Below are 14,514 nucleotides of genomic sequence, written 5' to 3'. Positions count from 1 at the left end.
TCCTAAGACCTTGAGTTGTTTCCATTGCCTATACTATAGTTGCTACTTGCTAGAGCGAGAGATTCAAGGTAGTAAATAATGATAAGAAAAAGAAGGCCAAGGCATAACACAGTTAATGATTTTTCAGAACAAAATTCTATTTACAACAAAAATCAGAACAACAAAGCCGGAAACATGTATAAGATAAGTTAGTTTTCTTCAACTAAATAATGATTTTTCATATGATTGCTAATTGAACCACAATTAATACACTTCTTACTAAAGTTCTTGAATCAATGTCACCATTTGAAGTGTTCTTACTATCCCTCTTATGCAGCATTGTTCAAATTCATCATTCATCCCTACAACTTCAACTACTACTCTATCTAATTCTAATTCCTATAAGAGATTAGGAGATTGGTTGTTGGTTTTATTGGTTAGTTAGTTAGTGATTATAGTTAGCCTCTGTAACCATATTCTGTAACCATATTCAACTACTAGTCATAAATCACACAAAAATACAATGAAGTATCTCTCCAAATAAAATAATTTGAAAAATGAATAAAAATGCATTCTCTGTTGCCTTTTTTCCATAGATAAAACAAAACCAATACAATTAAATATAACTATAGAGTTTAACAACAGTCAAAACAGAGGTCTGGAACCAAAATTACTTGCTTTTGCTTTCGATAGATTTTATATATAACTAATTATTGAGAATGATCGCATAAAAAAAGATAAAAGAATAGGAAATTGTTTTATCTTCACTTTGTATTAGAACTTTTAATTACAGCAAAGTAACTGATTTAAGCATACAAATACTGATCCTTCCTAAAACAATTGCTAGAAGCACATCCAAAGTATATCATTATTAAGCAAAACAGAAGCAACCTGTATTGTTCCTATAAGGATTAAAATCTAATAGCTGACCTAATCATGTTCTAATAGCTGACCTAATCAATAAGGATTAATACCTATTTATATTTAAAAATGAAAGCATATTAAAAGGAATGGATAAAAAATGAAAGCATATTAAAATGAAAGCATATCAAGTGTTTTCCCCATGAATAGAAGTGTAGCTTATCATACCCAGCAGGAATTCAACTTTCTAGAATACTAGACCACTAGCAAAAGGTGTCAAAGTCTCCCACCAAACTAAAATGATGAAAATTTAGTAATGGAAATCTTAACCTGGTCACAAATTATTTTTTGTACAAGCTGATGGAAAATTTGTTGGAATTTTGAGCTAATTAACTTTAGATTAAGAAATTAGTATATCTGAAAGAACTTGAGTTCATTAGTTCTACTTTCTATACAATATTTTCTCTGTTATTAGAAAAGACCATTATATTCCAAGTTCTGTGAAATGAATGCTAAAAGTTTAGTTATTATGCTTCTAAGATTAGAATAAAAATTGTTGCTCAGTGAAGAAATTTGCAGCTGTAAAGTTGCAATAGAGTGAATAATGCATGATGAGACAGATAATTAGAACAACAATTCTCCATTCAATTTATAGTTTAATGGTGATCTTAATATATAAGAACACACTTTTTACGCCTGAACCAAAATCAGACGAAATTTAGGTTAGAATGGTCTAATTTTTCATATTTTGTTAGGTGGAGGTTAATTAACGGTTTCTGTGAAATATGTGTGCTTGTTTGGGTAAAGAATAAGCTGAGTGTTAGGTTAAATGGAAAACCTTTTGTACTGATTCATGGTTTCATGAATTTGTTACTCTGGTTTATGTGGGATGGATTCAATGTTGCATTTTTTGAGTAATGTGATTTACATAATATAGCTTCAGTGATTACAATTTCTGATTTTCCTTCTGGCTGCAGAATGACTTTCCTTAGTAGAGCTAGAAATATACTAAGCCAAGTGACAAGTAGGAAGATCAGTTCGGATTTATGTGAAATCCCGTTTGTTTTCCGGTCTGTATGGTGCATGTCAAATGCTCCAAGTACGAAGCTGTTTATAGGAGGTGCGCGGTTGTAGGATTACCTGAGTTGCATCCATGAATTGGCATACTTTTTCACCTTTAGTTGATAATAACAATTATGTAATGAACATGGTGTGTTTATCCATTGCAGATGTTTCGTATTCCACTTATGAGCAAAGTTTAAGGGAGGTTTTTGGGAAATATGGTGATGTTGTTGATGGTAAATAGTTGGATTCTCTTATTGCTATTTTTTTTGTTGGTTTGGGATTAGTTTCAAGTTAGTGATTCAATGTTAATTGTTGTTTTATCTTGTGATTTTTGTAGCAAGGATAATTGTGGACTGTGATTCTGGCAGATCCAGAGGATTTGGGTTTATTACTAATATAACATCCTAACTTTTAGCACGTCATGATCGTACCAAAAGTAAGGCGTTACGGACCTGATTTCCTTTATTATCTACTTAATATTGAGCCTTTACATCGATATTGCGTTTCAGTTTATAAGAAAATACCAGAAAATTATTTTTAGTAATTAAAATCACACAATTATTAATAAAAATAAATGCTATACAAATGAATTTAATATAAAACTTGAAGACAATACCTATCCCTCTGGACAAAATAAAAGCTAAAGCAACAAGGACGAGGAAACTCTATAAAAACGATAGGTATCACAAGTAAATCTACTAATCGTCCGCAGCTTCATACTGAATCTTCGAACCTGTCACTGAAAGGGTGGAATATTTTGGGGTGAGAACAAACCACACGTTCTCAATAGGGAATGGGAATGCCGTAAAAGTAATGAAATAAAATACAAATAATTAACTTCACTAAAAAAAACTATATTTCTATCAAACCTTTTTAAAAATACTTTTGGTTTTACTTTAGCTAACTAATTACCTCTTTTGAAATCTCTAAACTCAAATCAAATTTTAAATATAAAACTAATCACGTTACCCATCTCTCAGCTACATAAACATTTTTCAACCACAACATCTCACCTCAATACATCCGAGAACTAACAACACAAGTAAGGGATTCAAATTAACATACAAACAAGTCAAACAGCACAATCACAGAGAAGTAATACAAGCAAACACAACCAAGTACAAATGTGCAAACAACATGATGCATGTCTATTCCTAATGCAGGCCATGAGCTCATGTATCGGTTGCCTATCCGCTCCCGACATTACCCGGGCACAAGTCTCAGATATGGCTTTCCAGATGCATACAGTGTGCTTATAAGTCGCACGGCTAGGCCGCATACAGTGTGACTTTAAGTCATACAGCTAGGCCGCATACAGTGTGACTTTCCAAATCAATAAGTGTACATCTAGAAAACAGTTCTCAATGTGTGGGCGTCCCCGCTTTACATTTGGCACTAAAGCCCAAACAATGTCACATCTTCTCTCCTATGGCAGACAATCTCTTTAATTAATACATTCTTTTGATCTTTGTTCTCTGCTTTCCTGTGGCAGAGATTCCTTTATAACCTTTTCCAAAAGACTAAAAGAATCATTTTTGATAAATCAATAAAACTCATTCCCACTATTTCAAATCGTTTCAAATACGGATTTATTTTCAATATCAAATTAACCCCAAATCAAGAAAAGAAAATTATTTTACATAGTATTCAATCAAACCGACTTTCCAACTCAATAATCAAAATTTTTAGCCACAATCAACCAATTTAGCATAATCTCATAAATTATAATTTTAAACAATTCCATCAAAATCAGAAAAACCAACATCAGTCACAGCCTCATTTCAACCAGTCGCGATTCAATTTCATCAATTAACTACTCACAATAACAAAACTAGTCACGAGACATTTATAAATTATTTGCACTTATTCACTAATAAACTTTAATGGCATTCATAAATTAAACGATTAATTTTAAAACAAAATTCCCTACCTCCGTACGAAATCAAAATCAATAAAAATTTCAGAAAAACCTTCTGACCGTGCTGCTGAAGAAAAAAACGTCAGGAGTTGTATGTGTCTCCTAGAATTCCAATTGGCCGAACTCAAGGAGAAGAAGAGCTACGTCACAGTCAACTTCTACCGGACAAAAGTGATGCCAACGTGTAGAAGAGGAGGATACAAACATTTTTATTGGATTAGATTTTTTTATTGGAGTTACGGATTAAAAGAAATTGAAGAGGAAAGAAATGCGAGGAGCTCACGATTTCACCATGCAATTCGGTTACTCTCTCTTCATTTTGAAATGCAAGTTCGGTGATTATTGAATGAATTAGAGAAAATGCTTAAATGAGTTGATGATGATTTGGCAAGGCAATGGTGGTTAGGTGTCATAATATTTATCAAAGGAAATGGATATGTGTGTGTGTGTGTGTGTGTGTGTGTGTGTGTGTGTGTGTGTCATTGTTATGTTAATGCATGCATAGTATATATAATAGGTGAGTTTTACTTAACCTCCTTTAAAACAACATGTAAATTACCTTCTATGACGTGGTATATTTTAATTGAATTTTAATTTTAGTTTGAGTTAATTTAATCCAATAAGAATTAACATCTTAACTAAAATAGAATCATTTTTTAATTAAGATGTTAACTCTATTCTTTAACCTATATTAATATTCCAATTGATCAAAATTTTAACGAATATTAACTAGCAAAAATTGATAATTATTGAGGGATTGATAGTGACGATAATCAATATGATTGAAACGACATGATGATGGAACAAAGTTAACCAAACTATGTTTATCATTTACTTAGAAACATAGATAATGGTTTTGGGAGAAGGAATGATTGTGAGTTGCAACCTTAACAATAATTGAATTATATTAAACTATTTTTGGTGTATAATGTAAATTAAAAATTAGTTATTAAATTAATTATATATTTGTGTAAATATATGTTAATTCTAAAATATGTATTAAAAATATATGAAATAATGCATGTAGTTTATATATAAAGATGTGCTGATATTTTGTGTATATGTATAATATTTTTTTGTTGCAATTTTGACATTAAAAAAGGCAATTATATCAATTATTATATATATAGTAGGGTTATTTTGAAATTAAGATGTTAACTCTATTCTATTTTAGTTAAGATATTAACTCTTATTAAGTTAAATTAACTCAAACTAAAATTAAATATTCAATTAAAATATGTCACGTCATAGAGAGTAATTTACATATTATTTTAAAGGGGATTGGGTAGAAGTCACCTACATAATATTACTAATCTTTCTTTTGCCTTTGTTCCCCCTGGCTTCGACCAAGTATTCTTTTTTTTCTTTCTTTCTTTTAAACGTTAATAATAATAATAATAATAATAATAATAATAATAATAATAATAATAATAATAATAATAATAATAATAATAATATTTATAAAGATCAATTTAAACTTTGTCTATTAAAATAATTTCTAATACATAATTTAAACTAATAAAATAAGTCATAATTAAATTAAACTTCCATAATCATAAAATTCTATTTAATTATTTTTGTTGAAAATATTTTTTTTAAATAACTAATTATTTAATTTTTAAAAATTCAGGATGTTATATCCCACCCATCTTATAAAAATTTTCGCCCTCGAAAATTGTTATATTAAAACAAGTTTAAACTCTAATTAAAGAAAATAAGGTCCTTGAAGAGAAGGACAGAAAAATGTAATAAAGATAATATTTGAAAGAGGACAGGTAGGCAATTAGATTTGCAGGCCAATGAAACTACACCGGAACGATAAGATTTAGTCAAAAAAATAATCAAATCACATTCTGGAAAAATTCAAGGCAAGGATTCCAATGAAAATAATAAAGGAAGAGGTGGCACCAAGTCACATAGCACGAGTAAAGAATATACGTCGAAACAAATCTGTAAAACGTAACTTCTAACGTCCCAAATCCCGTAATTCTGCATAACCTATTATTTCTATTTTGTCTATGATAATCCATTAGTGTTTTCGTATACACAAATCATCAGTATTAAGTTGGTCAGACCTAATACCATGATAGATGCAACAGTCGACTAACAGTATTAATAAATAGATAGTCATGCATCTGAAACTTAAACTCTTGTCATTAGGACAAGTCCTATTGCATGACAGACACTCAGAGTATGCAGTGAAGCATAGTCAGTCCATTTCCAAGGCTCTAACAGGGACGAACTACACTGATACTATAATGTAACACCCTAACTTTTAGCACGTCATGATCGTACCAAAAGTAAGGCGTTACGGACCTGATTTCCTGTATTATCTACTTAATATTGAGCCTTTACGTCGATATTGTGTAACACCCTAATATTCAAATCCTTATGCTCGAGTCATAAGTCAATGATATTACGGTGGTACGACTCTCAGGTGGATTTTTAATATATAAATATAGGTAATTTCGAAAAGAGTATTAATCGAGAAGCCTGAAAAGAGTAGAAATAAAATCGCAAAGACGTATCACTCACGTTTCGACAACAAAAGATAAACCGTGAAGCCGAAAACGATATACGGACAAGGCGTAGAGGAGATTAAGAGATAGATAACAGATAGATATATATAACATAAGTAAATAGCCACTAGTCGCGACCCGCGAAGTTTAGGCCGGCTAGGGTACAGTATGAAAGTAGATGACAATAGTATATCCTAATCTCTCCCAAAGGAAACATAAGAGCCTCTATAGGCAAGTTCTAAAAGAGTTCAATACATAATATAATCTTTTCAAAACATAGGTGGAGAGATTCTAATCAAACACAAAGTAGAGGAAATAAAGATCTTCGCCGTCTCTCAGACGACCCACAACTCACTTCTGAGCACCTGGACCTGTATCTGAAAAATAAGAGATATATACGGAATGAGAACCCCGGGCCCATGGGTTCCCAGTACGGTAAAAGTGCCAAATAAATACAATGCACTGCAATAAAAACTCACCAAGCATCCTAAACTCCTTTTCACCAAGTATCCAGCCTAGATTCTCACTAATCTATAAATAGGCATCTGTCGTAAGGGAATACTAAATCTAGATCACATCTCATATGACTCCAAACTCGCTGACTCTCCCACGAATCAGATTTCAGAATCATAAACAAAGCCATCATCAGTCGTGCTGTCTCAGCAATTCTATATCAATATATCATGCCCTCCCTGGAACTAGTGAAACCACATCACTGCGTCTACCCAGGGAGCTCAAATCATTTCAACTAATGATCACCATCATCATGCAATCGCATCATCAATTCATCTCATCAAGAACAACCCTCAACCTCTACCAACACCAACATGAGGGGCCTCTCAATTGTACAAACACAAGCAATACAGGCAAGTAATACACAATTAGGGTACAAGTAGAACAACTAGCACATAATCAGGTAACTTAGCATATATAATGTAGAAATCCAAAACAAATAGGCAAACCCAAACAATTCAAACATATGCAAATGATGAATGCCTGCCCTATGGCTGATGATATCATCTGTCGGTTATCAAGCCAACCCGACATGTCCGGTAGCTAACCCGGGCACAGTCTCTCTGTTGCGTATTAATATCATTAGAGGGAATATGTGCCCTGTCACCATTAGAGGGTATCTGCGCCCTGTCGCCATTAGAGGGTATCTGCGCCCTGTCGCCATTAGAGGGTATCGGTGCCCTGTCACCCTTACAACCAGAGAGAAAACACAAGCATGCTTACATTCAACATTTTTCATCATTATTCATTTATCATAATCGTTAATTTATCATATATGCCTTTATACTCAGCCATAATCCATAATGGCTTTGCCGTAACTCGGCAATAACTCAGCCACCCGGCTCACAGTTCAATCCAGAACTAGCCAATTTATCAACATGGCTCCGCCGTATCCGGCAAGAACTCAGCCATCCGGCTCATGGTCCAATCAAGAACCAACCATTTATCAATAAATATAGCCCTTCGGCTCATGGCATACACGGTACTTCCACCGCCATCCTCCATATCTCATATAATCATATCTGATCATCCTTGATCATAACCTTTTCCCTTGCTTCACTCGCAAGTTACCACATCCCCTAGCTCCTTCCTCATTGCTAGGCATACCATAATGATTTGATACATAAGGGGTGAGATCGGAGGCTTAAAAGTATGAGGTTTGGCTTTAAAAACTCAAAAATCAACTTTGGCATGAAAACAGGGCCACGCGTACGCGCACTCCACGCGCACGCGTGGATGGCCAAAAACTCATCGACGCGCAAGCGTCATACGCGCGAACGCGCGGGTTGAAAAATATCCAAACGGCGCGCAAGCGTCAGCCACGCGTACGCGTGGGTGCTCTTGCGCCCAGACACAAAACTGGCACGACCCTGGCACAACTCTCTGGAAAATAGCTGGGCATTTGGTACAGCGCATCGACGCGCCCGCGCACACCACGCGCACGCGTGGATGGTCGTTCTGCTAAAAATTTTCTAAGTTAAAAGCTGCAGAATTTACAGATTCAACCCCCAATCTTCCGACGGACATAAGTCTCTCATTTTAAATCGTTTTTCACCCGTCCTTCGAACGGCATGGACATCCCGGATCCAATTTCATTTCTAAACAAATTTGGCAGAAAACAGAGATCCGTAGTCCAGGTTATGTCCCGTCAAAGTATGCCCCAAAACCATGTTTCCATACAAAACCACAAAGTTCCATTTTCAAAACAAGCCATTTTCAACTCTTTTCAAAATTAATCAAAACATGCCAATTTCAGCCTTTTCTTTGAAATCAATCAAAATATACCAAAATCAACATCAAGCCTCCTCAACTTGCACGTTGACACTTTCTCAAACTCAAACACATTTACATATCATATACTCTTTCTCATGCCAAATTTCAACAACACTATTTCCAATCAACCATCATTATACATAATCAATATCGTACTCACTATCACGTGGCTTTACCCACAAATCAACCTTAATCATTCCGCAAGCATATATCATGACAAACATATCTCTAATGCATCATCATACCATCAAGGCATTAATAATCATAATCACATATATGACCTTATTATATATCTCAACCAAATCCAAACATACCTCATCTATATAATTGCACCCAAATTTACCAAATCCCACACCTCAATTCCTCAAACCTTATTATTCAATAACCAACCCAATCATTCATATATTCATTATCTGAAATTCATCCAATCACTTGTGTCATCATACAATGCACACATCAACTTACCTTTCTCACCTTTTTTCGGCCTCCGGCTATTGTTTAAAAGAAAGCTAATAACCGGAGGCATGATTATTTTTTATATTTTATATAATTATTTTTTATATAATTATTTTTATTGTGGCATGTAATTGGATGTATTTGTAAATTAAATTCTTTTAAACATTAGCCTGAAAAGAAAATGTGCAAGTTTCATTGAACCTTGAAAAGGGATCGAGATGGGGGGAGGGGCGGCGGGGGCACCCGATTTATTCTACAAGGAAGCTCAGCACCTTGGCTATGTTGCTCGCTCTACCTTCAAGGTTCTCGAAACTTCTGTTTCTTCTTCTTCTTCTAACTAACTAACTAACTTTGAGTTAACAGCTAGTACAGATACAGAAGCAGCACAAGCTCATCAAGGCTGGCTCATCCGTACTGGACCTCGGCTGTGCTCCGGGTGCTTGGCTTCAAGTTGCTTGCCAGAGCCTCGGTCCTCCCAATCATGGCGGTTCCGTTCTCGGCATCGATCTCAAGGTAACCCAAACCTCCATCTCTCTCTTCCACGGAAACACAGCTGATATTGTTGAAATGTATGTTACACTTTTTGAAGTCAAAGAGAGAAACTTGGATTGGAGAATACGCCAAATAATTATTGTGCTTTCCTTTGCATTCAGGTTTTTCAGTCGACTTGGAATGGTTCCAGTAATTGCATTAGTTGGTTTTGAACTATTTAACAGAGGGTTCCTTGTGGTACATATAACACCAGCCCCACTTACTGCATTATTAATAGTGAAATTCACGATTATTTTCTCATCACTAATATGGTTTAGTATACTATTCTTAATCTAAATCTTTTGTGTTAGGTTGGGAGCTGCATCGAAATTGGAATTCCCATGCTAATACTGTTTATAGCCTTGTCTCAGGTACAATTTAAAAGTAGACACTAATGGATTAGAATTCTCGTGTCTATCTTTCTCAAGGCATATTAATTTTGGCATGTTTCTTAGTATTATTGTATAATTAGGTAGCTGTTATTGTATAGGACAAGGGAATAACAAGACAAATCCCATCCAAAACTAAAAGAAGCACTCATGATCACGTAGGTCTAGTCGATATATAACTGCAGCTATATACATCTTTTACATGAATTAAACCATCATTCATGCAGAATATATATATAATCATCACCATTAACACTTTTCAGTTTTTCGTACTCCCTACTTGGCACGCTAATAATGTCTTTCTCTAATTTTAATGATTTACTTTGGGCTTCAAATAATTGAGTTTATATATGATTTACTTTCAGTTTTTCCTACTCCCTACTTCCTTGCTGTGGACATATGGAGTTTATATATGATTTTTTTTTTCTTGAGAAATGCTGCTATAGTTACATCATTTTGTTTAGGATGCCATCTAATTAATATGTTTCCTTTTTCTGTTCATTATTTTTGTTTAGGATGCCATCTAATTTAAAGTAGGGTCAGGATGCTCACAACACTGGGATTCATGTTGGCACCTTGAAATGAGAGCAGGGAGTGGATGAAGAAAACTGTCTCAGCATCAATGGCAGTGAAACTAATGCTACCGTTTCTAGAGCACTCACATAGAACTATGCATAAGCTTAAGTCTTTCTACTTTGGACAACTTTCACCCACTACAAATTTAGCATATTAAATTGACTGTAAGTTCGTTCTTTCTTTTTTTCTTTTGGCCTTGAACCATCAATTCCATCAAACTATCAAATTTGTTATTGATTAGAATTTAGAATAGAAGCTTCTCTATTCAATTAAGTTACTCAACTTCCCTTGAAATTTGATTATGCAGGGTCCATGCCTAAGCAAAGTGCTATTAGAACACGTATAGTTGTAATGGCTGGCCAAGAAGGCCCTACAATTACAAGAACAAAAAGAAAAAGTGCTACTCAACATGGTCAGTTTCTTAAACAAAAGAAGGAAGATTAAATTTACTGATGCATTGGTATGGCAACGCATGATCATCTGCAGGTGGTTCGACATTGCTTGATCTTCTGCAGGCTCTAGAAGATTATTTTCCGGTTCTTTTGGGGTTAGTCAATGATGGTAAGTCTTATATTTGTTCTTTATTATGTAATATGTGCTTTTTTTTTGCCTTTCTGTAAGATAAATATTCTAATATTTGCTTTATGATGAAGGAAGCCATTTACAATATAAAGTATAATTTGTTTGGGTGAATCAAGAGGATGATGCTGAGGTAACTCCAACCATTTTTCATAATATGTCTAATGGTTGGTATGAAGTGTTGTCAGTTTTACATTTGATGGCAATGCTATTACTATTACAGGCTAATTTTTTACTGCTTCCAAGATCATCCACTGATGGTTATCAGCTTAAGGTATCTGAAGGTAAGTAATTTGGAATTTTAATACAAATCCATTGTACGAAATAGCCAAAATCCATTGTAATAAATTGGTTTAGACCTCAAATTAGACTCTTTGCTCTTGAGATAATTGTTGTATATACTGTAATACTTTATTTATAAGAATGTTCTGTCTTCGCAGTTGCACTGATCTTTAGTATATATTGTGTTGATTGTGAAAGTAAAATAGTCGTTACTTGTAACAGAAAGCAGACGAGCTTCTGTTGATATCTTCTTAAAGGCTGCTGGATATCTGGATTGTGCTGTCAAACATGTTCTTCCCCAGTTGCCGGCCGAACTCAGGTTAGTACATATATATGTCATTTATGCAATAACTGGAATGAAGCATTTTCTTTCCCTGTATATGACCTATATAGTTTTCTATATTATTTGATGTTTATTACATGTGTTCTGATTATAGGAGGAATTTACCAGTAGACTTAATTAGCAGAAGGAACGCTTCGAGCACTCTCTCTACAGGCATTAGAATATTGGCCAAGTGTAATTTGTGACATTCATGTAACATTGAGATGGTCATCTTATTTTTTTTGGGTATTTTTTTATTAAGACAATGAGATATTGGCCAATGATGTTGAAAAATAACATCCAATTTTATAGGTATCATGTAATGAATATTATGTTTATTTATGTGATTTTTGGCTTTCTTTTTTCAATTTACAGTGTTTGATGGAGTAAATTTAGAAAACAAATCTAAAGTATTCATTTTGCAATGGAAAAATCTAAAAAAAATTCTATTTTATCTTTCTGACGGATTTACAGATGGATTTTCTGTCTGTAATCAGAACGAGATGATTTTCCAAAGTTCAAATTACATATGGAAAATCTGTCGGAAAATCCGTCTGTAATTACAGACGAAAAATCCGTCTGAAATTTTGTCTGTAATTACAGACGAAAAATCTGTCGGAAAATCCGTCTGTAATTACAGACGGAAAATCCGTCGGAAAGTTCGTTGCCTTTGGGAAATGGATAGAAAATTTACAGAGGGAAAATCCGTCGGTAACTGCTAAAAATCCGTCTGTAATTTTCAGACGGAAAAAAAATCCGTCGGTAAATAATTTTCGACGGAGCTTTTACAGAGGGACAAAATCCGTCGGTAATTTCGTCGGTAACCAAAAATCCGTCTGTAATAAAGACTAAATCCGTCTGTAAATCTGTCTGTATTAATCCATTTTCTAGTTGTGGGACTATCCTGCTGTCATCAGCGTCAACCCTGGTCAGCATCGCCACAGCATCCATTAGCGACCAATCGCATGGCTTCCGGAAATCAACTTAGCACCGCCACTACTGCTGCATGTCACCGTCGACACTCCATTGAAGACACATCAACTTCTCCGAGGTACCACCCGACGGCACCTCCTGTTGCTCTGCCTCCACACACGTAGCGGTGGACATCTCCCTTCCTCGTTGAGGCACCACCATCCCACTTCTTATGTTCTTCGTTATCAACCCTAGCCAATGTGCCGCACCCAGCATCGCCTCCAAAACGCGTTGCGCAAAGTCTTCCTCCTCTATCGGAATCGCTGCGATAACAGGTTAGTAGTAATTCATGATTTTAGTAAATAGAGGTTGTTGATCTATTTTGGGTGCATGTTACAAGGTTTGGCATTCATACAAGATGATTTTTTTAATTTGTGGATGCTAATTTTAAGTAATATTAGCGGGATTGATATATGAGTTGAACTTAATTTTTGTATGATATTGGTCAATCATGCTTTGCTGGAGAGCTATTGTATGCGTTGGTAATCATAGTGGATAAGAGAATCCAGAACTATGGGATTAAAATAGGATTATTAGTTCATTTTTGTTTATCTTTTCGGATTTAAATTGGGTTTGAATGTGGTCAACGTATAATTGGGTTTAGAAAATAGCTAGTTGTTATCCCTATAAATAAGGAGTGATGTTTCAAAGTGTAGGGTAATAAATAGTAGTTGTAATTCCATTAACTGACTGTTATTTCGGATGCATCTTTCGATCAAAGTTAAATTTCATGCACTGTTCCATGGTTCACCTTATATGTATAGTTGTCACTGACTGTTTTTTTTTTGTTACGTTAGGTGTTTATTGATGTAAATATATATGATTAATAGATGTGCTATCGAATCACTCTATGTGTTGTTATTCTTGGACCTTTGATTTTGTTAATTAAGAAAAAATCGGTAGTTGAATGTTGTAATTTTTTTTGCTAAGTTGGTTTTTGGTTTATAGATTAGCAATTAATAGATGCAATGGTTTAAATTTTCCAAAAATGAGTGTGTCTTTTGATCAAAATTACGTTTCATGCATCGTTCCATTATTCAAATTATATGGATCATTATCACTAACTGAGTTTTTTTTTTGTTTCGTTAATTGTTGTTTGATGTCCATTTCATTAATAGAGGTTGCTCTTGAACTACTTTATGTGTTGTTATTCTTATACCTCTGATTTAATTGATCTAGAAAAACCAGCAGTTGAATGTTGGAGTTTTTTTCCTGAATTGATTTTTGGTTCATAATCTAGCGATTAATAGGTTCAATGGTTTAAATTCTCTTAAAAATCGGTGTGTCTTTTGATCAAAGTTACTCTTCATGCACCGTGCCATGTTTCAAATTATTTGTATGGTTATCAAAAATTGAATTTATTTAAGAACATGCAGTGTTCTTTGATGCTCATTTGATTAATAGAAGTTGCTATTGAATTACTTTATGTCTTCTGAGTCTTGTACGTGTGACTTAGTTGTTCTAGAAAAACCAAAAGGTGAATTTTGGATTTTTTTTGCTGAATTGATTTTTTGGTTTATAATTTAGCGATTAACAGATGCAATGGTTTGAATTCTCTAAAAATGGGTATGTCTTCTGATCAAAGTTAATTTTTATGCACCGTTCCATGGTTGAAATTATACGTATGGTTATCACTAACTGAATTTATTTGGTTTTGTTCAGTGTTCTTTGATGTCCATTTGATTAAGAGATTGTTGTTGAATTACTTTATTTTTTTCTATTCTTGTACCTCTGACTTAATTGAGTTAGAAAAAAAAAACAAAAGTTGATACTTGGAAT

General features: G+C 34.1%; 1 protein-coding gene and 1 pseudogene across 5 annotated transcripts; both read left to right on the top strand.

Annotated features, from left to right (window-relative positions):
* Positions 1-1,818: 1,818 nt before the first annotated feature.
* On the top strand, positions 1,819-2,313 carry LOC148546717 (glycine-rich RNA-binding protein 3, mitochondrial pseudogene; annotated as a pseudogene).
* Positions 2,314-9,791: 7,478 nt separating this feature from the next.
* On the top strand, positions 9,792-12,131 carry LOC107616748 (uncharacterized). Of its 5 annotated transcripts, none has more exons than XR_015899890.1 (8): positions 9,799-9,813; positions 9,927-9,986; positions 10,542-10,744; positions 10,888-10,992; positions 11,067-11,141; positions 11,234-11,292; positions 11,383-11,443; positions 11,664-11,741. XR_015899890.1 is itself a non-coding variant. In XM_088499847.1 (3 exons), the coding sequence occupies exons 1-3, from the start codon at positions 11,317-11,319 to the stop codon at positions 11,967-11,969; spliced, it is 315 nt and encodes a 104-aa protein (XP_088355973.1). In that variant the 5' UTR covers positions 11,299-11,316; the 3' UTR covers positions 11,970-12,131. The 5 variants fall into 5 exon arrangements, 1 of the variants encoding a protein (XP_088355973.1); XR_015899891.1 differs by having other exon boundaries at positions 10,520-10,744; XR_015899892.1 differs by having other exon boundaries at positions 9,792-9,986; positions 11,238-11,292.
* Positions 12,132-14,514: the final 2,383 nt, after the last annotated feature.

The sequence above is a fragment of the Arachis ipaensis genome, chromosome B9, assembly GCF_059453495.1.
Source record: "Arachis ipaensis isolate K30076 ecotype BB chromosome B9, ASM5945349v1, whole genome shotgun sequence".
Lineage (NCBI taxonomy): Eukaryota > Viridiplantae > Streptophyta > Magnoliopsida > Fabales > Fabaceae > Arachis > Arachis ipaensis.
The sequence above is the reverse complement of the archived record's forward strand: the minus strand, read 5'-3'. Positions and strand labels throughout refer to the sequence as shown.

What these genes read in the sequence shown, in the direction of transcription:
- LOC107616748 (XM_088499847.1), top strand. Translation starts at nt 11,317, where the DNA reads ATGTCTAATGGTTGGTATGAAGTGTTGTCAGTTTTACATTTGATGGCA. An exon ending in TCAGCTTAAGGTATCTGAAG is followed by an intron (nt 11,444 to 11,663) that starts GTAAGTAATTTG and finishes TACTTGTAACAG; the next exon opens with AAAGCAGACGAGCTTCTGTT. An exon ending in CAGTTGCCGGCCGAACTCAG is followed by an intron (nt 11,761 to 11,878) that starts GTTAGTACATAT and finishes TTCTGATTATAG; the next exon opens with GAGGAATTTACCAGTAGACT.